Source organism: Sinocyclocheilus rhinocerous, unplaced genomic scaffold (genome assembly GCF_001515625.1).
Source record: "Sinocyclocheilus rhinocerous isolate Xijiao unplaced genomic scaffold, SAMN03320098_v1.1 scaffold1022, whole genome shotgun sequence".
NCBI classification, from domain to species: Eukaryota; Metazoa; Chordata; class Actinopteri; order Cypriniformes; family Cyprinidae; genus Sinocyclocheilus; species Sinocyclocheilus rhinocerous.
Genome location: NW_015656677.1, coordinates 429,960 through 457,526, shown reverse-complemented (window position 1 = coordinate 457,526; position 27,567 = coordinate 429,960). Strand labels below are relative to the sequence as shown.

Below are 27,567 nucleotides of genomic sequence, written 5' to 3'. Positions count from 1 at the left end.
TACTTATAAAACAGATTCGTTTTGCCTCCAATGGTGTTGTGACACTGAATGAAAACAGTCCATATAAGCTTCCTGCCACCACAGGTGGGTTGACATCCTATAAGTATATTACCATAACAATAGGCACCGATGACTAGATGTTCTGTTTTACCCACCCATTTTGTTGTCCCAGGTCCTGTGAGCATCTTCCAGCCCACTTCCTCTTTCATCATTGCTGATATGAAGAGCCTTCGTCTAGAGATCCAGTTGGCTCCAGTCATGCAGTTGTATATTGTAGCCAGCACTGAAGAGAAAGGGAAAATGAGTGGTAAGTTTTGTCAATAAATATATATTGCTAGTGAAGGAGGAAAGAGTAAAAATTTAAGATTTATAAGATTGCTACAGTATAATGATTTAAAATGTACATATATGACTCCTTTATAATAAAAAAAAAGACCTCTCAAAAATGCATCAGTGCATAGTGAATGAATTACAGGCATTGAATTTTTAATTCTACACCTTTCTTCTTTCAGGTCTATGTGGAAACTATAATGATGTCCAATCAGATGACTTCAAAACAGAGTCTGGTATCATAGAGGGCACACCAATAACATTTGTCAACTTCTGGAAGAAAAACCCATACAGTTGTCCAGATCTTGAAAACACATTTGACAACCCCTGTAGCTTGAGTGTGGACACAGGTACACAGTACTACAAACATTTAAATAAATACATAAATAAATAGATAAGTAATTAATATATGCGATTATTTAACTTGCAAACATTACAGAACTCTCTTTATTCTTTCCATTCAGAGAAACTTGCTAAAGACTGGTGTTCCCGTCTTACAAACAACAGCGGAGTCTTTTCCGCATGTCATTCAGAAATATGTCCTGAGATTTTCTACCAAGTGAGTATTTTTGCACTGAACACTCTTCTCTTTTAAAATTAACTGTATATATGTATGAATTACATATAATTGCATCTGGGTTTCATCCTCTGCAGTGGTGTGTCTATGACACCTGCAAATGTGCAGATATTAGGAAGTGTATGTGTGCGGCCGTGTCCAACTATGCCCACGCCTGTGCTGCCAGAGGAGTCATTCTCCAGGGCTGGATGGATTCTGACCCCTGTGGTGAGAATACTTGCTTGTAGAGTTCAATAGAATTAATGCATTTGAATTACATTCTGCAGATTTGGAATAAAATGAAACAATGAGTCATAATAAAAATGTGTTTATCTGTGCACAGCATCTGGGTGTTTAGAAAACATGAAGTACTCCTACGGTGTGTCCAGCTGTGGCAGCACCTGCCGCTCTCTCAGTGAACCAGAAGGAACCTGCCCAGGGTCCTTCACACCTGTAGACGGCTGCGTCTGTTCTGAGGGAACCTACCTTAATGAAGACGGCAGTTGTGTGCCTGCCCACCAGTGTCCTTGTTACAAAGGCAACCAGGTCATAGAACCATCGGTAACATCCAACATAGACGGTGTTGCATGGTATGAGTTCCTCATTCCATAACCAATGCATTGTTGTTAGAATACCAATGATAACTCTTGTCTTGACAACCATAAGTAACACCTGATTTGCACTGTTTTGTCATATTATAGCACCTGTACCCTTGGAAAATTGCACTGCTCCAGTCAAGAAGGTAAGTTGGAACTTAATTCTGAAATTGCGCTTGTCAAATTCCAAACTGAGTCATCAGTGTGGAAGTTTCCCACTTCTCATACATGTGACTGTTTTTAGACTGTGTGGCTCCAATGGTCTTCTTCAAATGCTCAAATTATGAACCTGGAACAAAAGGAACAGAGTGTCAGAGGACCTGTCAGAACCAAGACCTAAACAACTGCGTGAGTTTGGATGGGGAAAACACAAAAACATTACTTAGCAGTTAGCAGTTTTCCAGCAGTTATTGTATTTTTTGCCACAAAAGGATTTTGAAGGGTTACCAATGTTGGTCCTTCTTGGTTTGTTTTATCTGTAGGTGAGTACAGGGTGTGTATCAGGGTGTATGTGTCCAGATGACCTTCTGGCTGATGGAAAAGGTGGGTGTGTGGAGAGGACAAACTGCCCCTGTGTCCACAACGGACTCAGCTATTCACCTGGAGAGCAAGTTCAAGAGGACTGTAACACCTGGTGAGCTAGCATTGATAGCAGCAAGAAGCATTGATAGTAGTAAGAAAGAAATTACAGCTATACCATCACAACCTATGCACTACTTTTTTTCTCCATCCCCCAAAAAATAAGTAATTTGAAAAACATTACAAGATTCCTACTTTACAGTCTCACTGAAAATGAGGGGTAAGAAACATATAACATTAAAGTGTTAATCTGTGAATTGTTGTCTATATTTCAGCACATGCACAAATGGGATGTGGACTTGTACAGATAATGAGTGTTATGGCACCTGTACCATCTATGGTGAAGGTCATTTCATGACTTTTGATGGCAAGAAATATTCTTTCCTTGGAGACTGTGAACACATCTTAGCCCATGTATGTTTTTCTTCGAATTTGGCTTCTTACCTAGTAAAAAAAAAACTATTCTGGTCTGACACACAATTCATGTGCAACCCCTTTAGGATAACTGCAATAATGAACAGAGTCCATATTTTCTACGCCTGGTCACAGAGAACATCCCCTGTGGCACCAGCGGCACCATTTGCTCCAAATCCATCAATCTTTTCTTTGGGGTGAGTTTATTTAATAGCTCGGAGTCATCTTGAGCATAGTTTAAAAATATGTTAAAATCTGGAATATAATAATATATTTATGCAGACATTGTTTGCTTAAGGATAATTGTATGTCACTGACTATTCAAATCCTGCAGAGATACAAGATGATTTTATCAGAGGAGAATGGGATCAAAGTTGTTGAAAGCAATGGCACTGATTACCTATATCAAATCCATACTGCTGGAATATACAATGTCATAGAGGTCAAAGGTCTTTTGAACTTAATCTGGGACAATAAGACGAGTCTGATGCTCCAACTCCATCCTAAATTTAAGGTAAGCATTACCCCTACATGCACAAATCACAAAACCATTCTCTACACCTTTGTGTTCATCCACTTACCTTAACACCCACATGATCTCTATGGCAGGGCAAGGTGTGTGGACTGTGTGGAAACTTTGACGGTAATGCGAACAATGACTTTGTGAAGCATGATGGAGAAGAGGTCACTGATGCAGTGGCATTTGGAAACAGCTGGAAGGTGAATCCCAGCTGTCCAGAAGTGAGCAACTTGATGAATCCATGTGAAAAAAATCCACATCGGAGTGCCTGGGCTATCAAACAATGTAGCATCATCACAAGCCCTGTCTTTACAGACTGCCATTCACGTGTGAGTAAAAATTATAATCCTTGTGCATTCAGAAAGTTTGTGGTCTTCTGAAATTTATATTTAAATGATTTCTTGTCTCTAGGTGGATTCTGGCCCATACTATGATGCCTGTGTAAGGGACACCTGTGCATGTGACAGTGGGGGTGACTGTGATTGTTTCTGTACTGCAGTGGCAGCTTACGCTGCTGAATGCCGTAAAAAAGGAGCTTGTGTGGCATGGCGAAGCCCAAGCATATGTCGTAAGTCCAAGTACTGTTATAAATTGTGTTCAATGCAGTCAGAATTCTCCATATGCAGATCTACATGAAATGTGCAACTCAGAAGACTACAGATTTAAGCAGAAAAAAAGTGTATTTTGTCATTATCCTCTATTATTTGACCACATATAAACATTGTCATACTGCTGACTGAAGTGATTGTTCTTGCAGCTTTATTCTGTGACTACTACAACAACCCTCCAGATGAATGTGAATGGCACTATAAAACCTGTGGATCCACCTGCATGAAAACTTGCAGAAACCCATCAGGAACTTGTTCTAATCAAATTCCTCTTCTAGAGGGTATGAAATAATCTTTAAATCATTTATTGGGTAAATGTAGTCCAAACCACAGAGAATATTATCATGTGAATTATTAATATGTTAATAATTTTTCTTTAGATTCAAGAAAAAATTGAATCAATTGAAATTTCTTTCTTGTTTATTCCTTCTTGCCATTTATTATTACCCTAGGGTGTTTTCCTCAGTGCCCTTTAGAAAGGCCATTTCTGAGGGAGGACACAAGGAAATGTGTTACAGAGGCAGAATGTCTTTCTCTGTGTACCTATGATGGGAAGATATACACTACTGGACAAGTGGTGTACGATACCACAGATGGGAATGGCACATGTTTTACGGCGGTGTGTGGATTCAACGGCATGATAATAAGAAATATTAACAAATGCATGACAACAACCACGCCATTCACTTTCACAACTCCACCACAAACTACTAAAACAACAATTATAATAACAGTCACAAAGACTTCCACCTCGACACCTATGACAGTAACGCTAACAACTCCAGAAATGCCATCAACACCTACACCTGCTGGTCAAACATCACCAGGAGTTTCTACTACTGCTGTTACTGCTCCAACACCATCTACAGAAACACCACCTCCCACAGGAACAGAAACACCATCCACAGCTACTACAACTGCTGGTACACCAACACCAACATCACCAGAAATTTCTACTACTGCTGTTACTGCTGAAACACCAATCACAGAAACACCACCTCCAACACGAACCGAAACACCATCAACAGCAACAACAACTGCTGGTCCACCAACACCTACATCACCAGGATTTTTTACTACTGCAGTTACTGCTCCAACTCCATAAACACCACCTCCCACAGGAACCGAAACACCATTAACAGCTACTACAACTGCTGGTACACCAACTCCAAAATTACCACACATTTCTACTACTGCTGTTACTGCTCCAACACCATCTACAGAAACACAACCTCCCACAGGAACAGAAACACCATCCACAGCTACTACAACTGCTGGTACAGCAACACCAATATCACCAGAAATTTCTACTACTGCTGTAACTACTGAAACACCACAGACAGAAACGTCACCTCCGACACGAACAGAAACACCATCAGCAGCTACTACAACAGCTGGTACACCAACATCACCAGAAATTTCTACTACTGCTGTTACTGCTCCTACTCCATCTACAGAAACAGCACCTCCCACAGGAACTGAAATACCATCCACAGCTACTACAACCTCTGGTATAGCAACACCAACATCACCAGAAATTTCTACTACTGCTGTTACTGCTCCTACTCCATCTACAGAAACACCACCTCCCACAGGAACCGAAACACCATTAACAGCTACTACAACTGCTGGTACACCAACATCACCAGAAATTTCTACTACTGCTGTTACTGCTCCTACTCCATCTACAGAAACACCATCTCCCACAGGAACAGAAACACCATCCATAGCTACTACAACTGCTGGTACACCAACTCCAACATTACCACAAATTTCTACCACTGCTGTTACTGCTCCAACACCATCTACAGAAACACAACCTTCCACAGTAACAGAAACACCATCCACAGCTACTACAATTGCTGGTACAGCAACACCAACATCACCAGAAATTTCTACTACTGCAGTAACTACTGAAACACCACAGACAGAAACGTCACCTCCGACACGAACAGAAACACCATCAACAGCTACTACAACTGCTGGTACACCAACATCACCAGAAATTTCTACTACTGCTGTTACTCTACAACTGCTGGTACACCAACACCAACATCACCAGAAATTTCTACCACTGCTGTTACTGCTGAAACACCACAGACCGAAACGTCACCTCCAACACGAACAGAAACGCCATCAACAGCAACAACAATTGCTGGTCCAACGACACCTACATCACCAGGAGTTTCTACTACTGCTGTTACTGCTCCTACTCCATCTACAGAAACACCACCTCCCACAGGAACCGAAACACCATCCACAGCTACTACAACTGCTGGTACAGCAACACCAGCATCAACAGAAATTTCTACCACTGCTGTTACTGCTGAAACACCAATCACAGAAACACCACCTCCAACACGAACAGAAACGCCATCAACAGCAACAGCAACTGCTGGTCCAACGACACCTACATCACCAGGAGTTTCTACTACTGCTGTTACTGCTTCTACTCCATCTACAGAAACACCTCCTCCCACAGGAACAGAAACATCATCCACAGCTACTACAACTGCTGGTACAGCAACACCAACATCAACAGAAATTTCTACTACTGCTGTTACTGCTGAAACACCAATCACAGAAACACCACCTCCAACACGAACAGAAACGCCATCAACGGCAACTACAACTGTTGGTCCACCGACACCTACATCACCAGGAGTTTCTACTACTGCTGTTACTGCTGAAACACCAATCACAGAAACACCACCTCCAACACGAACAGAAACGCCATCAACGGCAACTACAACTGTTGGTCCACCGACACCTACATCACCAGGAGTTTCTACTACTGCTGTTACTGCTCCAACATCATCTACAGAAACACAACCTCCCACAGGAACTGAAACACCATCCACAGCTACTACAACTGCTGGTACACAGACACCGACATCACCAGAAGTTTCTACTACTGCTCTTACTGCTGCACCATCATCTACAGAAACACTACCTCCGACAGGAACAGAAACTTCTCTGACACCATCAACAATTACTACAACCATTGTTACATCAACCGTTTTGACAGTAACACCTACAGTGACAGAAATGCCATCAACTAAGTTCACTGTATATACAGAATCACCATCTAAAACAACACATGCTTCATCACCTCAAATTGTCATCACAACGATCTGTCACTGTACATTTGCAAATCAAACTTTCCCACCTGGTAAGTACTACATGCAATTTTTAACTTTCTCCTATAGTTTTTTGATTTCAGAATTTGATAAAAGCATGAACAATTGACATTAATTATGCATATTCTATTATTCTAACTATAGAGTCAATCATTTACAACAAAACTGATAAAGCAGGCTGGTGCTACTTCGCTTACTGCAACTCCAATTGTGTTAGTGAAATAACACAGAAACCATGTCCTCAGACTACCACAGTTCCAATTTCAACCGTTCCAAATGACTGTACCGATGTCAACAGAAAGGTTAAAAAAGGCACTTGTCATGTACAATTTATATTTTCCAAAATAATGTTATTCTAAGTGACAATTGAACTGCAATATTATTTGAATCTTTAACAGAATGGAGAGACATGGAATGAGGGATGTACCACTAAAAACTGCATAAATGGGAATGTTACTACAAGCCCTGTACAGTGTGATCCAGCTGATTCTGTCATACCTACATGTGTCAACGGACTTAAGCCTGAGAAGGTTTATTATAACAATGGCTGCTGCACTAAGTACGAGTGTCTATGTGAGTTTAAACTTTAAACCATGCGGCAGGAAATTGATAAGTAACACTGTCCTTGCATTCTAATTTACCTTGGTTTAACTTGTTTTCTGAAAAACAGGTCGATGCAGTGGCTGGGGTGACCCTCATTACAATACGTTTGATGGAAAATATTATGTTTTCCAAGGAAATTGCGACTATGTGTTGGTCCGAGAAATCATTCCAAGATACAATATCAGTGTCCATGTTAAAAACTATTATTGCGATGTTACAAATAATTTTGCTTGTCCAGAGTATGTGACTGTGAAGTACAAATCCTATGAAATCAAGCTAGCAAGTAACAGTAAAGAGATACAGGTAAGTCAGGACTATTTCAGACAAATTTGATCACAAACATTAACATATTCTTGACACACTGTAAAATCCAGAACATGACAACTTAATACATTTTCAATGCTAATATCACTTAACACTGCTAGCTTAGCATACAGTATATACACTAAAACACTGCAAAAAAGTAATCTAAGGTTCATTACAACTCAAAAACCCTTGTTGCCTACAGGTTTACGTCAATGATGCTGTTAAGGTCCCAACTTTCTTGAATGAAGATTTCAGCATCACTACCTCGGGCATGACAGTGATTTTGAACATTAAGGAAATCAAAGCTGAGATTTTAGTCAGTCATCAAGGCTTTGAGATCAATCTCCCGTTCACCTACTTCCATGGTAATACAGAGGGACAGTGCGGTGAGTACAGTGTGGTGCCCTTGCTGCAATGACTATAACAATGATAAAGAGAATTTCTTCTGTGAGACAATGCAACAACTTTCACAGATTTACAATTTTATTGGCATGTCTAGACTTTGTCAATTCAAATTTTGAAATTCTGTCAATATTTTTAGGTGTTTGTGACAATGATGCCACAAATGACTGCAGACGTCCCGATGGAACAACTGACCAGTCATGTGAGCAAATGGCAGCATTGTGGGCGGACTCCCCAGAATGTGAAACCCCTCCACCACATCCAAGCGAACCTCTTCCTACCTGCACAGCACAAATCTGTGAGGTCATCAAGAGCGAGTAAGGCTAAGCCCACAACAATCACTCAGTACATTTTCAGAAACCCTTCAAGGTGAAATCTGGAATTTCTCCTCCACTAACAGCACCAAATAGAATTGCAAAAATATTTAAACACCCCCTCTATCTGCCACTGTTCTGCATTCAGGTAGTTGCACCCAAAACACCATTGGTTGAGCCAGTGTTACTCTGTCCAGTCCACTCGGACTGTTCAAATAAACTGCAATTCCATTTGATACATCAAGTTGCACAAAAATTACAAACTTTACCTATAACAAATTAAAAAGAGATTTCAGAGATAGTTTTTATGACGATTACCTTTTTTGTTGAACCATGATATGCTTCAGTTTACGTTTTCTCCCTAAACTTTTGTATTTTGTTCAGTTTGTTCAAGAGCTGTCATAACATCGTTCCCTATCAAAGCTACTATGAGGCATGTAAATATGATGTGTGCTACAAGAAAAATGACTCCATGGCCTGTGCCAGTGTAGAGGCCTATGCACAGCTATGCGGCCAGCAGTCTATATGTGTGGACTGGAGAGACTCAGCTGACCTCAACGGGCTATGCGGTAAGAAAACCGAATGAACCTACAGTAACACAGTGATGCATCTTTTTCTGACTGTATCCTAAATCGCTCGATTGTCTTTGGTTAATAGCATACAAATGTGCTGATCACAAAGTCTTCAAGGCATGTGGGCCTAAAGTTGAAAGAACCTGCAGTACAAGGTAACCACTCTCTATATCAATTAATTTCCAAAGGTGTTACTGTAATACAGTATTGTCCAAATTTCACTGCATTAATAACTTTAATGCCACATGTGCTTGACTTACAACCAGATACAATGAGATGTTTGTGGAAGACCAAAGCCAAACTGACCATCAAACATTCATGGAAGGTTGTTACTGTCCTGACAACACATATCTAGTTAGTTCAACAACAGATCAGTGCACACCTACTTGCGGTAAGCGATATTACTTCATTTACTCTCTCTATATTTGTTATAAATAATGTGTCTTGAAGCCAAAATGTTATCTTTTCCATTCCCCACATATAGATTGCATTGGCCCCGATGGATTACCAAGACAGGTATGTCTCTTTTAGCAGTAGCAGCAAAACCATTCACATGACATTTTCCAGGAATGTGAACTTAGCACAATATGTAAGATTTTTTTTATTAAAATATCCAAAAACCACTAGAACAGTGTTATATATTTTGCTGACTTGTGTACTTACATTATCCCAAATGTTTCGAAGAATGTTTAAATCCAGAGAAATAAGCTAATTAATAATTTTAACTAGTGGTGACGACCGCACAGAGTAGCATTATAACAGAACTTTCAAATGTATCTAGTATGATAAAACAGCGCTGCTTTTTTTTACCACATACGCACGACCGGAAGGAGCGGAAGCGGCATAATAAAAGCTTCGCTGCTTTCGAAACGTGTGTCACGCTCATTCAGCGGCCTTGTTTCGCTTCGATGGCTTTCAGCCTCACCCTGCTTCATTCTAGTATGTTAATAAATCATTAGCTCATCCATGAACATGATTTCTGCCCGAGTCCCGTCGGATTGCATGGGAATGAAAACGACAACTCCCATGATTCCACATTCAGTCACGGCGTCATCAAACTACGCCTTTGTCTATTTGTTTATTTTGAATACGTGCCCTCTAGCGGCGAAAATTACATATTGTGCCTTTAACTCTAGTCCTACCCCTACCCCCTTACACATGTGTAAAAAGCAGAGCTTAACCATTACACTACTGCAAAATAATGGCTGTATACAGATAATTTACTCATTCAGTCAAAGTAAAAACTGCATTTGAACACATTCTACCCCATATTATACCCATATCTTTACCTTACTTCCTCTGCTATAGCCAGGAGATACATGGATCGTGAACTGTACAACATACAAATGCTCCACTGAGAGCTTTGGTGTTGTTCAAGAGCCTATGAATTGTCCAACCATAGAGCCCTGTGGCCACGAGTACAAAAGCATCATTGAAAACTGCTGTCCAACCTGTGGTGAGTAATCAAGTACAATGACAATCAGAGAGCTAAACAGATTAAATGAAATAAACATGATAACAAAACTGACCTCATTTACTGTCCTAGTACAAATTTCTGATCTAACTGTGCATGATTTATCAATTAAAGGTTCATAATCATCCTTCAGATTACAAATACAACCTCCAACTCAACTTTCCTGAAATATCATTTAGGCCACAAATACAGGGAAAAAATCTGATCAATAGCTTATTATTTTCTAAAATCTTAATAGTAAATGAATGCAGGGTAATATTAATATAAAGGAATAGATTTGAAAATCATACTGTGAACTTCATATTCAATCTCCATGTACAGTTAAAAATGTTTCCTTGAAAGTGGGTGCCAGTGTCAGAAGCAGTGTAGTTCTCCAAAGTCCTCTTCCAAAATTCCAGGCTTCATTTCATTATAGAATTTCATCATCCAATTTTGGATGGGGGCAAAAATCTAGTTGAAAATATGTAGGAAACTTCCCCAAAGTAGACATTCAGACTGTGTGAAATAAATGTTTCAAAGCACATTTTATCTGGATGTGTAACCAACATCGAATTAGAACCAGCTATAATAACATTTCAGAATAATTTACATAATGCTTACATAATGCCTCCTCTGCCCATTCAGTGTGTGATACCAGCCAGTGTTCTATGAAATGTGATGTGGGGTACGAGTTAGCAGCAGAGATACCTGAGGACAGTTGCTGTCCACCATGTGGTAAGTCTCTAATTTCATACCCAGACAAGTACTATTAAACTTCAAAGTACAGTACTGTTCACATTAAAAAAAAGAAAAGTACAAGTATTGTACAAAAAAATGTAATGAAAATTTTGTAAAGCTTTTGCAACATTTGGAGTTTACCTGAATAAAATGTGATATACTACTACAACAGTTGCTAATTAATTACATTAAAGCTCTTTAACTTTCTAAACAATTTCTGACACTATTTTTTTTCTATTCAGTGCCCAAAGATGTATGTGTGCACAATAACACTGAGTACCAGGTGAGCTGCTAAGTTCATATGTTCATGCTAACTGGTAACATTAACAAACAGGAAATGTCATAAATATCATATTTATATCACATTACATTATATGCTTTTCACTGTTAAAAAAAGGAATACAGAAGAATGTGTAATCTTTATCTAAATCTTTTCTATAATGATGGGTTCACTTTCTTTTTAGCCTGGAGTTCAAATCCCTATGGAGCCTTGTTTGGAATGTTACTGCCAAATGGATAAAGACCCACAGACCCAACTACATTCCGTGGCATGTGTAAATAAAGTCTGTTCACCTTGTGCTGAGGTAATAATTACAATTTATGCTTATTATTATAATATTAAACATTAGGATAGATTTATATTATAAATTCTGAACTTGCCTGAACTTCTAGTAAAGCCCTTTGGGACTGAGGAGGAAGTTTTGAGTTCTGGTAGTTACAGTCTGTACATCAAGTGTCTCAAAAGATCAAGTTCCATTTGATGAATTTACTACAATCTAGTACTCTTTTGATTTTCCAAGGGCTTTGAGCGTGTAGAACAAGAAGGAGAGTGCTGTGGAACATGCAAGCAAATCAGCTGCATTTATACTGCACCGGACAACACCACACATACTCTCCAGGTATATATTAAAACATTCACAAACTTTTCTATGAGCATCTATTTCACCAGCCAACGAACCTTCTCTGTTCTTCAGTCCTCATTTAGCATGTTTCCCTTTTTCTTTTAGGTTGGAGAAGTGAAACATTACAATTGTGAGAATATTACCTGCAGTGAAATGAATGGCTTGTTTGTGACGGAGAAGATCACACCAAAATGCCCTGACTTCAATCCAGATAATTGTGAGCCTGTAAGTCAAACATATATATATATGGTATACTTTATTCACAAACATTACATCACCAATAATTTATTTGCTTCAACAACTTGACTGTTGTATGGTTTGGTTACTTTTTCTACTAATGTTGAAATGTGTGACTGTTTACATATAGGGAACTGAGAGATATGATGCAGATGGATGTTGCAAGATCTGTAAGAAACTCTTTAATTGTTGTCCATTCATTTGCTCAAAATGATTGACCAATAATGTTTGACAAATTCATTATTTTGTCATCACCTCCCTCAACTGTACTAAAGATTAAGGAAGAATCATCTCAAGCATATGTAATACATAAAACAATGCATATGTACAATTTTCGAGATGGAGTCAAAAGTTTACTTTTCTCTCAAATATCTTAGGTGAGCCCAAGACTTGCATTGTTTTGAAGAACACAACCCATGTGGATGTAAATGACTGCAAGTCCATCCACCCCATAGAAGTGACGTCCTGCAGTGGTCACTGTGGCACCCAATCAATGTAAAAGCACTTGCACATATAATTGATAATGAAAATTTTGTACAGCCTTGATTATTTAATAATTTCACATGACTAACAACAATCACATTTGAACTGATTGCTACAGCAAAACTTCCATGTGAATAGCTGGTATGGTTACAGTCAATTTCATTTCTTTTTAATATTTTACTCTTATTCATCGGAATGCATTATTTAACATTCAAAAATCATCACAGCAGAATAATCTGAGATTTTTCATTAACTTTACCATATCGGATAACTCATAATTACAAAATCAGCTAAAAGAAATGAGCATTTCCTCCACAGCCACACCTCCATTCTAATAATACAGTGCTATTTTGCTTTACAAAAAAGCTAACAAGACTGTTCATCTTCAGGTATTCAATGGAAAAGAACAGCATGATGCACATCTGTTCTTGTTGCCAAGAGGAGAAAGTCAGCCGTCGACAGGTGACGCTGAAGTGTGCCAATGACAGCGAGGTTGTTCATGACTATATTCACATTGAGAGCTGCACATGCACTGCTAGACAGTGTGTAGACTAAAAGGCCTGAAGACTTGATAAAAGATGCTGATCTTAAAGCTTTTCCTTTGATTATTGCTGATGTGAGCTAAATTACTTAAGACGAGATATTTGAAATAAGGAACGCGGCAAGGAATTGATGCTTTTCTTCTAGGGCTAGGGTTTTCACTTTAAATATGATCTTACATGTTTAAATTATCTGTAACAAAACTATTTCAATTGTCTTTTCTTTGGTATAATGAACGTTCGGTATGTTCTGTATAATTTTGATGAAATAAGTGAATGTTCAACACAATAAAGAAGTTAACCAGCAACAACAACAAAAAAAGTTCATTGCATTCCATTTTTTTCAAAAACATTTGACAATTAAGTTGTAGTCTCATACTCAACTGTGCTTAGAAATGGCTTTTGTGTCCAGCAGACAAAGAAAAAACTAAGAGAAAAAATGTAAAAGCAAAGCAACTGTAGACCTCTACTGTAAATGTGCATTTCCAGATACTTTATGGGAGTCAAGATACTATGCATATCCCAAGACCATGTGTCCAAATGTTAACCACCAAGTTTACTGGGAAGGCTTTGAAAGTCCTAGCCTAAAAGAGTAAACCTTATGTACTTGTATATAATATTATACTATAGGCATATACCATACAATACAAAATCATGCTATATATGCTTTGTCAATGCTTGAGTAATTTAATCAAATTAAATAAATATTGCAACAATACAATATTATAATATTGCCACATATTATCACATAACTGCTCTCATAACTGACAATCAAAGACAAATAATCATATTTCCGATTCCTAACTCAGCAGCATGTGTCAGTATACAGTAGGAACTTATAGCTACATCAAACAGTGTCAGATACAGACTATGATAAATAAAATCATTTGTAAATGAATGGAGAGCTCCATTCCATCTAACATCAACTCACCTATATGTCAAGAAAATCCATCATCCACTCCTTAGTAAAATATAAACAGTAAATTATAGAAATCGCCCAAATGTTTGTACTCATTCAATATTTTGACTTCACCTGTTGCCACTAAGAAAACAGTCCCATTTGACTGTTAAAAGGGTAGTTCTGCCTGCTTCTATTTCTTCTATTTTTTTTTATTTCAAATCCGCCGCAGTATTACATGATTTTACCAAATCAGACGATTGTGATTGGTGCTCCTTAGCAAGCGCTGAGAAAAGTTACAGGTACCACATACTAATGCAACCTAGGAACAGGCATGGCTAGGAATTTTAACATAATGATTAATCTTAATAATGAAATAATAGAATAATAGGAGTAATAAACGAACAGTGAATAGTTAAAAATAAATAAAATAAAAAAGACTGAACCGCTAACCCCGCCCACACTGGCCAATCAAATGTACAGGCGCGACATGACGCAATAGGAAGCGTTTCATGGACACACTGGCGGGAGTTTCGGTTGTTATTAAACAAGCTAGCTAACGCGGGTTACCGACTAAAAAAGGCAAGAGATTTCAACAGTTCTTCTGAAAAGGAACATTTATAAACAACTCCTACATAAAATTCACTAAACAGGCAAGTGTTTGGTATTGTAAAGGCAGACTACACATTTAACGCTTTCATATTTCAATATGTCATGTCTTATGCGAATCTGACAGTTGCTGCTACAGTTGTTCTGGTTTGTTTGTTTCAGTATGAATCGAATATCAGTAGATCTTAGTATTTTAACAAATTAGTCTGTTACATATTTTAATGTTTCACATTTAGTAATTACGTAAATAATGAACATGTATGCATATATAATTAGTGCATGTGTTGCTTCATAAGTGACTGTTCTTTGAGTCTGTTTTCACATTATAAATGGTTATTTAATAATATTTGTATATTGGTTATAACATCCCTGAGCTGTCAAATATAGTAAGCAGACAGTAATTATGAATGAAATTTCTGTCACCCCCAACTTAATCACCCTCATATTGTTCTATACCTATAGGCTAATATGTTGTAGTGGAACACAAAAATAGAAATTTCTGAATAATGTTTGGAGAAATACAGTGGTATTTACAGTTAAATGCAGAAATACAGTGACAAATATTGTGACCATTACTGTCAAGCTCCAAAAAAGAGCAAAAAGCACTATAAAACAGAAATGACAAATTCTCAGTTTTGGACGTCGCGAGCTCCTTTGAAATTATGTCTTGCTAATGATGATGTATATTCACAGGTCAGTGTACGTAGATGTCTAATATGAAGGTTACGGTGGATAAAATCCTATCATTATCGGAGAGTGATGGTGTAGATGAGCTACAAAAGCATCTTGCTTTGCTGTCTGATGATCAGGTTTGTGTTTAATGTGTGTACTGATATGTAATGAGGCTGCAGTTGATGCAAATAGTCTGAAATGTCATGTACAAGGTAGCATTTTTAAATTATATGCAAATATATGCACTTTTAAATGTGCTTTTTGTGTCTTTCTAAAGCTCACAACCATGCTTACTAATAGTGCTCTGAAAGGAAAGGACACAGGCATCCTGATCAAAGCCATATTTAAAGGTAGCATGTTTTAATTCTATTTAATTTGTGTGTGTTTCATCTGTACTAACTCTGTGCTGCCTCATCAAGCAGAGCTGAACATCAAACTGTGTTTTTGTGTTTGTGATGTTAGGTTCACCGGTAAGTGTTTCGCATGGCGCTAACCGCAGACTGCTTGTGTACAAGCACTGTATTCCACTGTGTGAATCTGGAGACCTGCAGACGGAAGTGGCATCAGATATCATTGGACTTCTGATGTTAGAGGTGAGTTGCTTACCATACCGTACACAAATTAATAGCAATGCACTGGTTATCATCTTGGCTGGTAACCAGTAGGTTCGAATCCCACATGGGTTGATCTGGAGGACTGAACCTGTAATTAAGTGTGTTTTCTAAATGGTTTATTATTTGTAGTTAATGAATCTTTGGTTCAAGTCCAAAAACCTGATTTGGACGAGTTGAACTTGGTATTAATACTGTACCTTTGTAATATGCTTTTCTTCTGTGCCATAGACACACAGTCTACCTGGTCACGCATTAGCCACGTTAGCGTCTCTATATGTGGATGCCATCAAAGTAGGTGAGATGAATAGTGGGAGATCCCTGGAACTTTTCCCTACAATTCTAACAGCTCTTGCCGCTACAGAAGCATTGGCTTATGGGAAAGGTAAGTTGCTATTTGCTAAGCCCAAACTGTTCTGTTAAAAAGGAAATCGCTCTATAGAGTAAAACAGCAAAAATTTTATCTTTTCAAAAAGTAATGTTAACTGAGTAAATCTGGGTTAAAGACTTCTGGCGTAGAGATAAAAAACCTGTAACTTTTTTAAAGCCTTTTTGACTAGAATTTTCCAAATCAGCATATCAGAATGATTTCTGATTGAAGACTGGTTTGTTTGCTTGGTTTCTTATTGATTTTTATTTAATTGTATTTAATAGTAGCATACATACAAGTTTACTTTTTTACTTCAGGTGAGCTAAGTGGAGATGAATACAAGAAACAGCTGATCAACAGTCTTTGCTCTAGCAGGTAAAATCTCAATTTTAAGTGCTTTAATATTGGTTTTCAATTAGTAATCCATAAAGACAAAAATCAAGAAGTGTGACATTGCTGTCCAAGTAATACCAGTTCAGAACACAAAAGGTAGTCAGTCTTCTGCCTTGAACTAACATATCTCCAATTCATGCAGATGGGATCCACAGTGTGTAATACACCTTACAACCATGTTCAGGTATGACATATTTACTGGCTAGTTATCCACTTTTGTCTTGAACACGAAGAAAACTGTATATTTTGTGTTAGGGATGTTCCGTTATCTGCTGAGGAGCTTCAGTTTTTGATTGAGAAGATTCTACGGATGTTCCTCAAGTTGGAGCTTCAGGAGATTCCACCTCTGATCTATCAGCTGCTGCTGCTGTCTGCCAAGGTCAGTTTATAGATCATAAGTTTTAAAAGTACTTTAAAAGTGCACCATGTGTATATGGTCAGATTCTTTTTTTTTTTTTTTAATCAATAGGGCTGTAAGAAGTTGGTTCTAGAGGGAATCATCAGTTACTTCAAGAAGCAAGACCAACTTCAGAAAGAGGAGCAGAGGAATGGAGAGTGAGTAGGACACTTGCTCGATTCGTTTTTCATTTGACTTGGCATGTAAAATAAAGAGACCTAGATAATTTTTATATATGTATCTGTATTAGGAGTGAAGATGTGGAGGTGCAGACCATACCACAGGATCAGCTGCGTCACGTAGAAGGAACCGTCATCCTCCACATTGTCTTTGCCATTCGTCTTGACCATGAGCTCGGCAGGGAATTTTTAAAAAACCTTAAGGTGAATGTCTGTCTGTTTCACATAACTTTTTCTTTGAGTATCTGTGTGCTAGCTGTTGGTCTTCTTTTGTAGATGGCCCACAGTGATCCGTTGTGTCCCTTCAGTATTGCTTTGCTGCTCTCTGTGGCTCGCATACAACGGTACGAAGAGCAGGTATGTCTCTGTTTCATTATTCCTCTTAAAACCTAGTAAGCTGTCTATCAGGACAGCATTTTTACGTATCATATGTGCATTTAAACATTGAGTGTTTCAAATTCTTTAAAATGTGCCCGTGATAGCCTAAAACCAGTGGTTTTACCGTCTCAAACCTTTGTGCCACTCTTAAAATTACCCATAATGCTCAGGTATTTGAGTTCCTGAAGGGCGCCATCACTAAGAACTTCAAGGATGATCAGATTCAGCACAGCTCAAAGTTTCTGCAGGAACTGCTGCCTCAGTGTAACAGCATCTCCAACATGATTTTAGACACTGTCAAAAACAGGTCTGGTTAAACTGCAGTGATTTTGAGTTCCTTAATTTATTGTGTAGATTTGTTCAATTTGTTCAATGTTTATTTGCAGCGTGTTTGGCTGGGATCATGTCACTCAAGGTCTGGTGCAACTGGGGTTTATACTTATGGATTCATTTGGGCCTAAAGCCGGAGCATTTGGGAAGGTCACAGAAGGAACGTCAAGCACGGCTAAAACGCCAAACCAGCTAGCGTGTCGACTTGGTGGACAAGTTCTCCTTGAGAGCTTCAAGGTATAGTATAGTGGTCAATCGATGTTCTTCCAGTTGTATTACTTAAAGAAGCCAACTCTTTGTGTTTTCTTTTTGTACAGATGCATGAACCAATCAGAGGGGAGATTCTAGAACAAGTCTTGAACCGACTGGTGACTAAAACGGCCTCACCTGTCACCCATTTCATTGGTCAGAAGTCGTCTTTTTGCTGATATTTATTCAAGCTTAGTCATAGAAGTTTCATTCATTTCTGTATTTTGATCTGATCTTCTACACTACATCGCTTCCACAGACCTTCTTTCCAGCATTGTGATGTCTGCTCCCATGATCCTCTTGGAATCTTCCTCTAAGGTTACAGAAACATTTGATCAGCTCTCCTACTTGCCCCTCAGCACTGTTCAGGGTCTCCTCAAAGCTGTGCAGGTAACATCTCAACCCACATGATATTAAGTATGAGCTGCTGTCACATGATCAAGTGTGTGATATGTTTAACATTTCCTCTGCTCAGCCTCTGCTCAAAGTGAGCATGTCTATGAAGGATGCCCTCATCCTGGTCCTCCGGAAGGCCATGTTCTCCAGGTATAGCAAGAAACGGTCCATGCATTCAAATGTATTTTCCTCTGTGTCAAGTGATGACTAAGTCCCAATAAATCTTATCCTTTCTCTGAAGTAATTTAGATGGCAGGAAGTCAGCAGTGGCAGGCTTCCTGTTGCTACTGAAGAACTTTCGTATTCTGGGGAGTTTGGCTTCCAGCCAGGCCAGTCAGGCCATTACATCCAGCCAGGTGAACAATAAACATCTGCAGACATATGTGCAATGCAGTTTTCATTACATACTCTTGTGTTATTGTGATTATGATTCTGACTTGTCCAGGTCCAGGCGGACGTCCACTCGCGCTATAACACTGCCGCTAATGAAGCCTTCTGTCTGGAGATCCTGAGCAGTCTACGCCGCTGCCTTAACCAGCAGGCTGATGTGCGGCTCATGCTTTATGAGGTCTGACCCTCTCACTTCCCCTACAGGAGTGAAACAATACAGCTGTTTCAGTGATCCATCTGCACTGTACTGAGAATGTGATGCATTTGATTTGAAAGGGTTTCCATGATGTCCTTCGTCGTAACTCTCAGCTGGCGAGTTCCATCATGCAGACCCTCCTGTCACAAGTGCGTGTATATCATACTAAATTGAGCTCTTATGCCTTCCTGCTCTGACTAACTGACAGTACTGATCCATTCATGATTTGTGTTTACCAGTTAAAGCGATACTTTGAACCAGAGCAAGATCTGCTTCCGCCTCTGAAGCTGGAGTCGTGTATCAGCGCACATGGAGATCAGGTCTTCATCCAGGAGCCTCTGGTACTGATGCGATGCCTCAATCACACTGATATGATGCACTTGATCACATAAGAATTTTCAGCTAATGTAGGTTTCTCCAGGCTCACTTGCTGTGCTGCACGGTTCACTGCCTGCTGTGGAATCAGAACATACAGTCAGGTGGCAATGTGAGCGATGATGATGATGACGAAGATGAGGAGGGTGGAGTCCAACGTGAACTGCACGCTATATTGAAAAGCATAACGAAGCGCATGATTAAAAGCGAACTGGAGGATTTTGAGTTGGTGCGTTGTAATTCCCACCTTTGCTGGTTTTTCTTGGAATAAAAATGTCAGAAAACCTGTTTAAAATTCTTGGGGCCAGATTTATTAATCTAATTTACTAACTGTCTTTTGGCGTTAAAAAAGTACCGTCAGGATTTACTAAAGACGCGCAGTGAAGAATTAGCCCTGAAAAGGTGTGGACACAGTTATTTTTGCACTTGACCTTATTGAATATGCTTTTTCAGGAGTTTCCCTTTCAGACGCAAAATTTATGGGAGGAGAGTATTGAAATGAATCACGCAACACGATTTACTAATGTTTGCGCTTGTCAAATTACTGGTATTTGCGCCATTATTTAACGCCCAGAAAAAGCATGTCTTAAAGCAGGTCGGTAATTTGCACTGCTCTTGGTAGATTGCGCTGGTCATTATGAAAATGATCTGGCTGCGTTGTGTCCTTTAATGTGTGCATTGTCAGTAAATCACATGCAGAATTTTCCCCTCCCATCTGCACTTTTATGGAATTACGCTCTAACGCTAATTTGCCATTTAGTAAATCTGGCCCTTGGAACAGTATTGTACATTTGGTCAAAATGGGGATGCTGTGACTAACAATACTACATTTTTCATGTCTCATTTAATGTGTCTTAGGATAAGTGTGCCGAATTTTCAACAAGTTCCAGTGTTGGAGTGAAGAACAGTATCTATGCTGTGCTGGTGATGGGACTGAATGAGGTTCTCATGGAATACAACTTCATCACTGCCAATTACAAGTGTGTGTTTGTGAAAGTGTTGTTTCTGATTACTTTTACATCTTAAATGATGTGCTAGATGTGTTTAACATATTCTGTGTTGCACATGCTGAGCAGTAAGAACCATTTTGAGGACGTTCTGGAGCTGTTCAAGCGCTATCATAAGGTGTCTGAGATCCTAAAGGAACGGGCAGGGAAAGGACGCCCCATGTCCAGCAAAACCTCTCGCAGCCTGCTGTCCCTAGGCTTCATCTCCACACTGCTCACTGCTCTTTTCAGGTACCGTTTGAGCGTGTAACTACATGATTTCGTTTTGCCGTCACATGAATAAATTACATTTTAAAATATATTAAAATAGAAAAAGTCATTTGAAATTGTAATATATCACAATATCACTTTTATATTGTATTTTTGAGCAAATAAATGCAGCCTTTAAAAAAAGTGTAATTATTCCAAACTTTTGACCAGTGATAAATAATTTTAAAAAATTTTAATAAAACGTTCAATAAATTATCAATCCAAATTGTATTATTATCACTATGAAAAATTATGTATTTCTTAATTTTTTTAGAGACAGCACTCAGAGCCGTGAGGAGAGCCTGTCTGTGTTGCGTTCAAGCGGAGACTTCCTGCGCTACTCTGTGAGTGTGGCTCTGCAGAAGATCCAGCAGCTGGAGGAGACGGGACACACAGACGGGCCGGAGGGACAGAACCCTGATAAAACCTTCCGCCACCTCTGTGACATCACCAGGTCAAGGCTTATGTTACTGAGCAGTGTATTTCATTACACACAGGGGTTCAGTGCCTGAACGAAGCTGCAATTATTAACCTCATGCATGCCTTTCCCTGCATGCAGTGTGCTAATGTGGCGCTACACTAACGTGCCGTCGACCGTGGAGGATGCTGGGAAGAAGGAGAAAGGTCAGAGTGTGTCCTTACTATGTCTGGAGGGTCTACTGCGAGTCTTCACCACTGTGCTACAGCGATACCCGACACGCATGAGCAACTTCCTGTCATCTCTCGGTGGGCCTCTTAATACTCCTGTCACTTCTTCATAATACTTATGAATGTTTATGGCGTTTTAACAACAACAAAAAAAAAATGGTCTTAAAGATGTTTCCGGGGAAGGAGAGACAGAGGCTGAAGGGTCTGATCTGACAGAGCAAACAGCTTTCTACATCCGCCAATTTCAGGTACCAGCTTCATTTTCAATCAGCCCATCTGTCCAAAACACACTGGCAAATATTGTACATTTTCTTCTCTGTACAGCGAGCGCTGATGAACCAGCTCAGTGGGGGAGAGGAGGAGTTCAACAGTAAAGAAGCTCAGTTATTGGTCAGCATCCTCAGCGTACTCTCACGGCATCTCAATCCTTCCTCTCAGCAGGTAGGTCTTCAAAACACCCATGCTTTTTCAGTATTAGCTGTCAGGAATCTCAATGTGGCTTTTGTTGTTGTTTTTTTTGTGCAGTTTGTGCAAATGATCACCTGGACTGTGAAAATTTGTAAGGAAACCAACTTCGGTAAGTGATTCATGTCCAGATACAAAGATGAAACATTTATTAGAGGCTGCTGAGAGGCTTTCAAACCATTGAAATGCAGCATTGCGGCAATAGTGCAGTCTTTAGGAAATATGATCAAATAAAAAAATCATTACAATATTCACAATGCTGCATAATTTTATATCCCAACTAGGGCTGCCCTCGACTAAAAGGATTTTTCTGGTCGACTAGTAGTCGTTCATTTGAAGCATTAGTCGACTAATCGCACGTTTATTAATAAACCATTGAAATCATTATAATGAGCCTTTAATTGCCTACATAGCCTAATATGCGCTCAAGTACACTCATAAAGCTTGCCACAGCGCACCGCAGAAGTAATGATTATGAGTTTGTCAGGGAAAAACAGTAAGGAGACATGCATTAACATTTTAATAATTTGATAAACTAGTGCTTTCTTTGTTTTCGGATTAAGAGATGAACTCGTCATCTCCGCAGTAGTGGACGCGCCTGTATGCATGTTTCTTACGGATTAATCTGAGAATAGGCTATTTGTTTTCCATTTGAATTGGTTCATTTGAAAGTAGACATTTCACTCTCGATATATTTTTAATGTCTGTAAGGCAAAGATATTCACTGATTTTCTCGTTCAAGTTCACAGAGACAGAGACGGCAGAAAGCGCATTATGTTTGCTTTCATTATTTTACAAAAGCGCGTTTTGTTATTGTAAGTGCACACAAATAAACGAAGAGTCTTTACAGATTTGAAAGATGTATTACTCTTATCTGTATGACCAAAACTGACGAGTATGAGTATTTTAAGAGCAAGTGATGCTAGTGATCTGCCTTGCAGTGAGCGCGCTACTAGCTTCCACACTCTGCAGACACTATAGTGCACATTTCTCTAGGTTAACATTAGATTGAGCGGCCATGTAAAGTTGCTAATACTTACATATTTCAGATGATAAGCCACATTTGAGGTCGATGAATGATAGACAAGCGTTTGGATGTCCTGCCCGATGTACTGTATTACCATAGACCAGCCGTTAACGATCTGTCCGTCACGGACTGCGTGACTTCGTCTGTGGATTTTTTTTTCTTTTTCTGAGACTAATAACATTTTATTACAAGCCTCTTCTGGTCGACTAACGATTAGTCGACTATTAGGGGGCAGCCCTAATCCCAACCCTACTTTCACTGGTTTCTTATGAAGATATTCTCTCTTTTAGAGGACATCTCTCTCACTAAGGGCTTGCTGTCACTGCTGTTCAACCTGCATGTCCTGTATAAAAGCCCAGTGTCTCTGCTCTGGGAGATGTGCCAGGACATACACAGCCAGCTGGGAGACATCGATCAGGTACTGTGACCTCTGATCTTCTCAAAGCAGCAAAATGAGCCTATTTTGAAAATTGAAAGTACTGGAGGACTTTACATTTGTGACCATGGACCACAAAACCAGTCATAAGGGCCAATTTTTTTGAATTGAGATTTATATATTAAGAAATAAGCTTTCTATTGATGTATGGTTTGTTAGGATAGGATAATATGTGGTTGAGATTAGGGTTGGGCCGATAAAACGATGCCATCAGTAATACGATGCCTGACAGACATCATGATGTTAAGCTGACATCGTGATCACCCCCCCCGTGATCCGTGCTCAGGATCTCCAAATCATTCGCCATTGTCCTATCAGACATTTCTCCTTACACTGTGTATGTGGTAAGTGAACTTTCATGTACTGTAATGCAACAGGCTACTGCTAGCAAGCGGCTAACCTTTTAGTGGCTCCGTAGAACGCATTATTTGTTTCACACTTCGGGCACACCCTTAACCCCACCCCGCCCCCCGATGTCATCGTTCATCACGATGTTTCACTGTTGACATCGTCCGATGCCAATTTGGTAGACATCGCCCAACCCTAGTTGAGAAGATACAACTATTTGAAAATCTGAAATCTTAGGGTGCAAAAAAATCTAAATATTGAGAAAATCGCCTTTAAAGTTGTCCAAATGAAGTTCTTAGCAATGCATATTACTAATCAAAAATTACGTTTTGATATAATTACGGTAGGAAATTTACAAAATATCTTCATGGAATATGATCTGTACTTAATATCCTAAAGATTTTTGGGATAAAAGAAAAATTTGTAATTTTGACCCATATAATGTATTGTTGGCTATTGCTACAAATTTACACGTGCCACTTATGACTGGTTTTGTGGTTCGAGGTCACATTTGATCTTATGTCACTACTAGAATAATCTCTGTTTCTGAGCAGGATGTAGAGGTGGAGAAACAGTCTCATTTTGCCATCATCAGCATGAAAACAGCTGCATCCACCACGGTAAGAACGGACAGTCTTCAGAAACAAGTTTTTAAATCTTCATACCTGTTATTAGAGCACATCTGCCTCTCTTTCTTTCCAGCTTCTAGTCTTGTCTCAAGTTGGAAAGGTGTTGGATGAAGTCGACTGGTTGATCGCCAAGAACAAGGGCCAGATAAGCTCAGACCGAACAATTTCAGGTAACACACCAAAGACCTCCAACACACCTGCCTGGAAGTTTCGGATTAGCTGGGTCAGGTGTGTTTAATTAAGACTGTGGCTTTCCAGGACCAGGATTGGACATCCCAGATCTAGGATAAAGAAGCATTATAGCAATTTCCTGTGTGTGTTTTTGCATTAGGAAACACCCAGCAGCCACTGGGCCAGCAGGACCCGATTGAGAAGGCTGTCACGATTCAGTTAGGCACACTGCTAACAGCTCTGCACGAGCTGGTTCAGACCGCCCTGCCCACGGGACCCTGCACAGACACACTAATGAGAGAGCTCAGTCGAACCTACAGCATCCTGACTACACTTACCAAATATGTGAGTCTCCTTCTGATTTATGACAGTAATGTGATTTATAATCGTCATTTCAGTTTGCTCTGTTATGGTTTGGGGAATCTTTACAGCTCAGAGCTTTACACAAAAACAGTGCTGCACATAAAATTAAAGTCGTTAAAAACACTTATTTTTTATTTTGCAGTATATTCAGCTGTGTGCGACCCAACCTGGCCAGCTACCTGCACGTTTGGAGAAATTGGTAAGATTTTTCTAAATATTTTGACTTGAAGCAATTACTGTTTCTCCTAACTAAATCTGGGCAAAAGTCACAGTGTATTCCAACCTTAAAGGAATAATTCAACCAAGAATGAAAATGATCTTAACATTTACTCTCAGGTCATCCAAGATGTAGGTGTTTCTTTCAGATTTGGAGAAATGTAGCATTCCATCACTTGTTCACCAATGGATCCTCTGCAGTGAATGGGTGCCGTCAGAAAGAGAGTCCGAACAGCTGATAAAAACATCACAATAATCCACAAGTAATCAGTGCTTGTGCAGCAAAAAGCTGCGTGTTTGTAAGAAACAAATCCATGAAGGCGTTTTAACTTTAAACTGTCCATCACTTCTGGCCAAAATAGGAGTCCATAATCCATGATAACACTTCCTCCAGTGAAAAAGTCTATCCTGTGTTGTCCCCTCACATCAAAATCCACCAATGAACTGTTTTGGACTATTTAATTGTAAACGGTGTAAATGTCTCTCCTGATTCAGATGACACAATGTTTTCACTGGAGAAAGCAACGTATGGAACGAGGACTCGTATTTTAGCCATAAGGAACAGTTCGATGTAAAAAAAAAAAATTTTATTAATGATGGATTTGTTTGTTAAATACATACAGCTTTCCACTTCACAAGACATTAATTGATGGACTGGAGTCGTGTGGATTACTTGTTGATTCCTGTGTTTTTATCATGGACTCTCATTCTGACGGCACCCATTCACTGCAGAGGATCCATTGGTGAGCAAGTGATGGAATGCTACATTTCTCCAAATCTGATTAAGAAACAAAATCATCTACATCTTGAATAGCCAGAGGTGAGTACATTTTCAGCTAATTTTCATTTTTAGGTAAACCATTCCTTTAATGTGACAATTAAGGCTTAGTCTGACCTTGTCTTAACCCGTATCTCCGCTCCACTCCTGTGGGGTTGGATGGAGTCACGCAGTCCATAGTCACCTCCTTCCGTAAGCACTTATCGATGTCCACCTCACTGAAGAAAGCCACTGACTGTGGCAAGTCCATCATTCCCAGTTTATAGGCGAACATGCACCTGAGTACGGACACAAATATTCAAGCATGGACTTCACAGGGAAATGCCAAAAATAACAGGAGTCAAAGTTTGGCCTTCACCTGGTGAGCAGGTTGGTGATCTGCAGGGCCAGTGCAGCTCTGTAACAATCTTCACTCGTCACCAGATAACGCACCTCATCGTGAATACTGATGCAGAAGCGCCCGTCAATGTTGTGTTCCTCAAACAGCCACCGCATGGCCACCAGCATTAGATGAAGATAGTCCACCGCTGAACTCTGAACCACCCAGTTTACTCTGCTGGTAATGAACTAAAGCATAACAGAAGTCTCATTAAGTCCGTTTAGCTCAATTAGTCTTCCTGTAGCTCAAACAGTACAGCAAGTCATTTCATGCAGTTACAAACATCGGTTGCAGAGGTATAAATGCTACAAGAAGATTGTTGAAATAATGAATTACAATCCAAGTTATTTCAAACTATAGTGTTGTCTCACCTCATCCTGAACAGCAGAAGGTTCCAGAGCTCTGGAAATCCTGCAGCCAAGCACTGGAGTGGCTGGTTCCTCAGAGTGGGCGATACTTTCCAGCTTATTGAACATCTCTGATTCTGTACCGCCTGCCCACACACGCTGCCCTGCGAGATTCCACTTCCTCTTGCTCCCTCTGGTGGTACTTCAAGCATTAAACACAAGTTTGACATGCAGATTTGTCCAACACAGACTAGCATAAAACAGCTTGTGTTACAGTAGTCAGCAGACCTTTGAGTTGCCAGTTTGGAGATTTTACGCAAATCCTGGAGTGAGATGCTGCCATCCTCAGCTCTTTCCACCTCCACATTCAACTTCTTTACCAACCATTCCCCTTCCTCAGACAGCTGATATCTGCACATAATCAATTATTTAAAGCAAAACAATGAATACTAACTTTTTTATATTTTAAAATAATATTTAAAATATAAAATGTAATTTAATCTATTAATATATCATTTAATATGAATATTTTAATAACTTTTTATATTTTAATAATTTAATCAATTTAAATATTTAATATATATTATTCACTTCTGTAATACAACTTGTTTTTAATAACTTTTTATATTTTTAATAATTTATTACAACATATAATTTAGTGTTATTTATATTTTCAATACTTTTTATAATTTAATGTTTGTAATAATTTAATTAATGTAATAAAACTTAATATATTTTTATTAGTGCTGTCAAACGATTAATCGTGATT

At 39.1% G+C, this 27,567-nt stretch overlaps 3 protein-coding genes across 3 annotated transcripts in view; 2 read left to right on the top strand and 1 right to left on the bottom strand.

Annotated features, from left to right (window-relative positions):
• The window catches only part of LOC107720779 (mucin-2-like), a 40,231-nt gene extending 26,632 nt beyond the window's left edge, over positions 1 to 13,599 (top strand). The window contains exons 6-41 of the mRNA XM_016528606.1: positions 15 to 84; positions 173 to 307; positions 513 to 680; positions 795 to 889; positions 985 to 1,114; positions 1,230 to 1,476; positions 1,588 to 1,628; positions 1,727 to 1,830; positions 1,965 to 2,116; positions 2,337 to 2,475; positions 2,562 to 2,672; positions 2,810 to 2,989; positions 3,085 to 3,324; positions 3,407 to 3,563; positions 3,753 to 3,884; positions 4,056 to 4,674; positions 5,143 to 5,240; positions 5,648 to 6,775; positions 6,888 to 7,045; positions 7,142 to 7,316; positions 7,414 to 7,649; positions 7,855 to 8,038; positions 8,194 to 8,371; positions 8,753 to 8,937; positions 9,026 to 9,095; positions 9,207 to 9,331; positions 9,425 to 9,456; positions 10,249 to 10,396; positions 11,039 to 11,128; positions 11,374 to 11,414; positions 11,596 to 11,715; positions 11,932 to 12,030; positions 12,139 to 12,258; positions 12,401 to 12,440; positions 12,648 to 12,765; positions 13,143 to 13,599. Of these exons, the coding sequence (XP_016384092.1) occupies positions 15 to 84; positions 173 to 307; positions 513 to 680; positions 795 to 889; positions 985 to 1,114; positions 1,230 to 1,476; positions 1,588 to 1,628; positions 1,727 to 1,830; positions 1,965 to 2,116; positions 2,337 to 2,475; positions 2,562 to 2,672; positions 2,810 to 2,989; positions 3,085 to 3,324; positions 3,407 to 3,563; positions 3,753 to 3,884; positions 4,056 to 4,674; positions 5,143 to 5,240; positions 5,648 to 6,775; positions 6,888 to 7,045; positions 7,142 to 7,316; positions 7,414 to 7,649; positions 7,855 to 8,038; positions 8,194 to 8,371; positions 8,753 to 8,937; positions 9,026 to 9,095; positions 9,207 to 9,331; positions 9,425 to 9,456; positions 10,249 to 10,396; positions 11,039 to 11,128; positions 11,374 to 11,414; positions 11,596 to 11,715; positions 11,932 to 12,030; positions 12,139 to 12,258; positions 12,401 to 12,440; positions 12,648 to 12,765; positions 13,143 to 13,308 (6,231 nt within the window). The 3' untranslated portion in view covers positions 13,309 to 13,599. The remainder of the gene's footprint in view (positions 1 to 14; positions 85 to 172; positions 308 to 512; positions 681 to 794; positions 890 to 984; positions 1,115 to 1,229; positions 1,477 to 1,587; positions 1,629 to 1,726; positions 1,831 to 1,964; positions 2,117 to 2,336; positions 2,476 to 2,561; positions 2,673 to 2,809; positions 2,990 to 3,084; positions 3,325 to 3,406; positions 3,564 to 3,752; positions 3,885 to 4,055; positions 4,675 to 5,142; positions 5,241 to 5,647; positions 6,776 to 6,887; positions 7,046 to 7,141; positions 7,317 to 7,413; positions 7,650 to 7,854; positions 8,039 to 8,193; positions 8,372 to 8,752; positions 8,938 to 9,025; positions 9,096 to 9,206; positions 9,332 to 9,424; positions 9,457 to 10,248; positions 10,397 to 11,038; positions 11,129 to 11,373; positions 11,415 to 11,595; positions 11,716 to 11,931; positions 12,031 to 12,138; positions 12,259 to 12,400; positions 12,441 to 12,647; positions 12,766 to 13,142) is intronic.
• Positions 13,600 to 14,714: 1,115 nt separating this feature from the next.
• Positions 14,715 to 25,292, top strand: LOC107720752 (FA complementation group I). The gene is made up of 33 exons (XM_016528577.1): positions 14,715 to 14,843; positions 15,493 to 15,608; positions 15,749 to 15,821; positions 15,934 to 16,064; positions 16,314 to 16,467; positions 16,770 to 16,827; positions 16,988 to 17,029; positions 17,101 to 17,224; positions 17,315 to 17,400; positions 17,493 to 17,625; positions 17,698 to 17,778; positions 17,970 to 18,106; positions 18,186 to 18,366; positions 18,447 to 18,534; positions 18,638 to 18,768; positions 18,854 to 18,924; positions 19,016 to 19,130; positions 19,220 to 19,342; positions 19,441 to 19,509; positions 19,600 to 19,701; positions 19,782 to 19,964; positions 20,594 to 20,715; positions 20,812 to 20,973; positions 21,266 to 21,445; positions 21,551 to 21,717; positions 21,808 to 21,887; positions 21,964 to 22,080; positions 22,165 to 22,216; positions 23,422 to 23,549; positions 24,470 to 24,535; positions 24,618 to 24,714; positions 24,876 to 25,060; positions 25,221 to 25,292. The coding sequence occupies exons 2-33, from the start codon at positions 15,507 to 15,509 to the stop codon at positions 25,290 to 25,292; spliced, it is 3,612 nt and encodes a 1,203-aa protein (XP_016384063.1). The 5' UTR covers positions 14,715 to 14,843; positions 15,493 to 15,506.
• An 880-nt stretch (positions 25,293 to 26,172) lies between these two features.
• Positions 26,173 to 27,567, bottom strand: part of polg (polymerase (DNA directed), gamma) — an 11,478-nt gene continuing 10,083 nt past the window's right edge. Inside the window, exons 20-23 of the mRNA XM_016528575.1 lie at positions 27,087 to 27,209; positions 26,823 to 27,000; positions 26,431 to 26,639; positions 26,173 to 26,350 (exon numbers count right to left, since the gene is read on the bottom strand). Coding sequence (XP_016384061.1) covers positions 26,173 to 26,350; positions 26,431 to 26,639; positions 26,823 to 27,000; positions 27,087 to 27,209 — 688 coding nt within the window. The remainder of the gene's footprint in view (positions 26,351 to 26,430; positions 26,640 to 26,822; positions 27,001 to 27,086; positions 27,210 to 27,567) is intronic.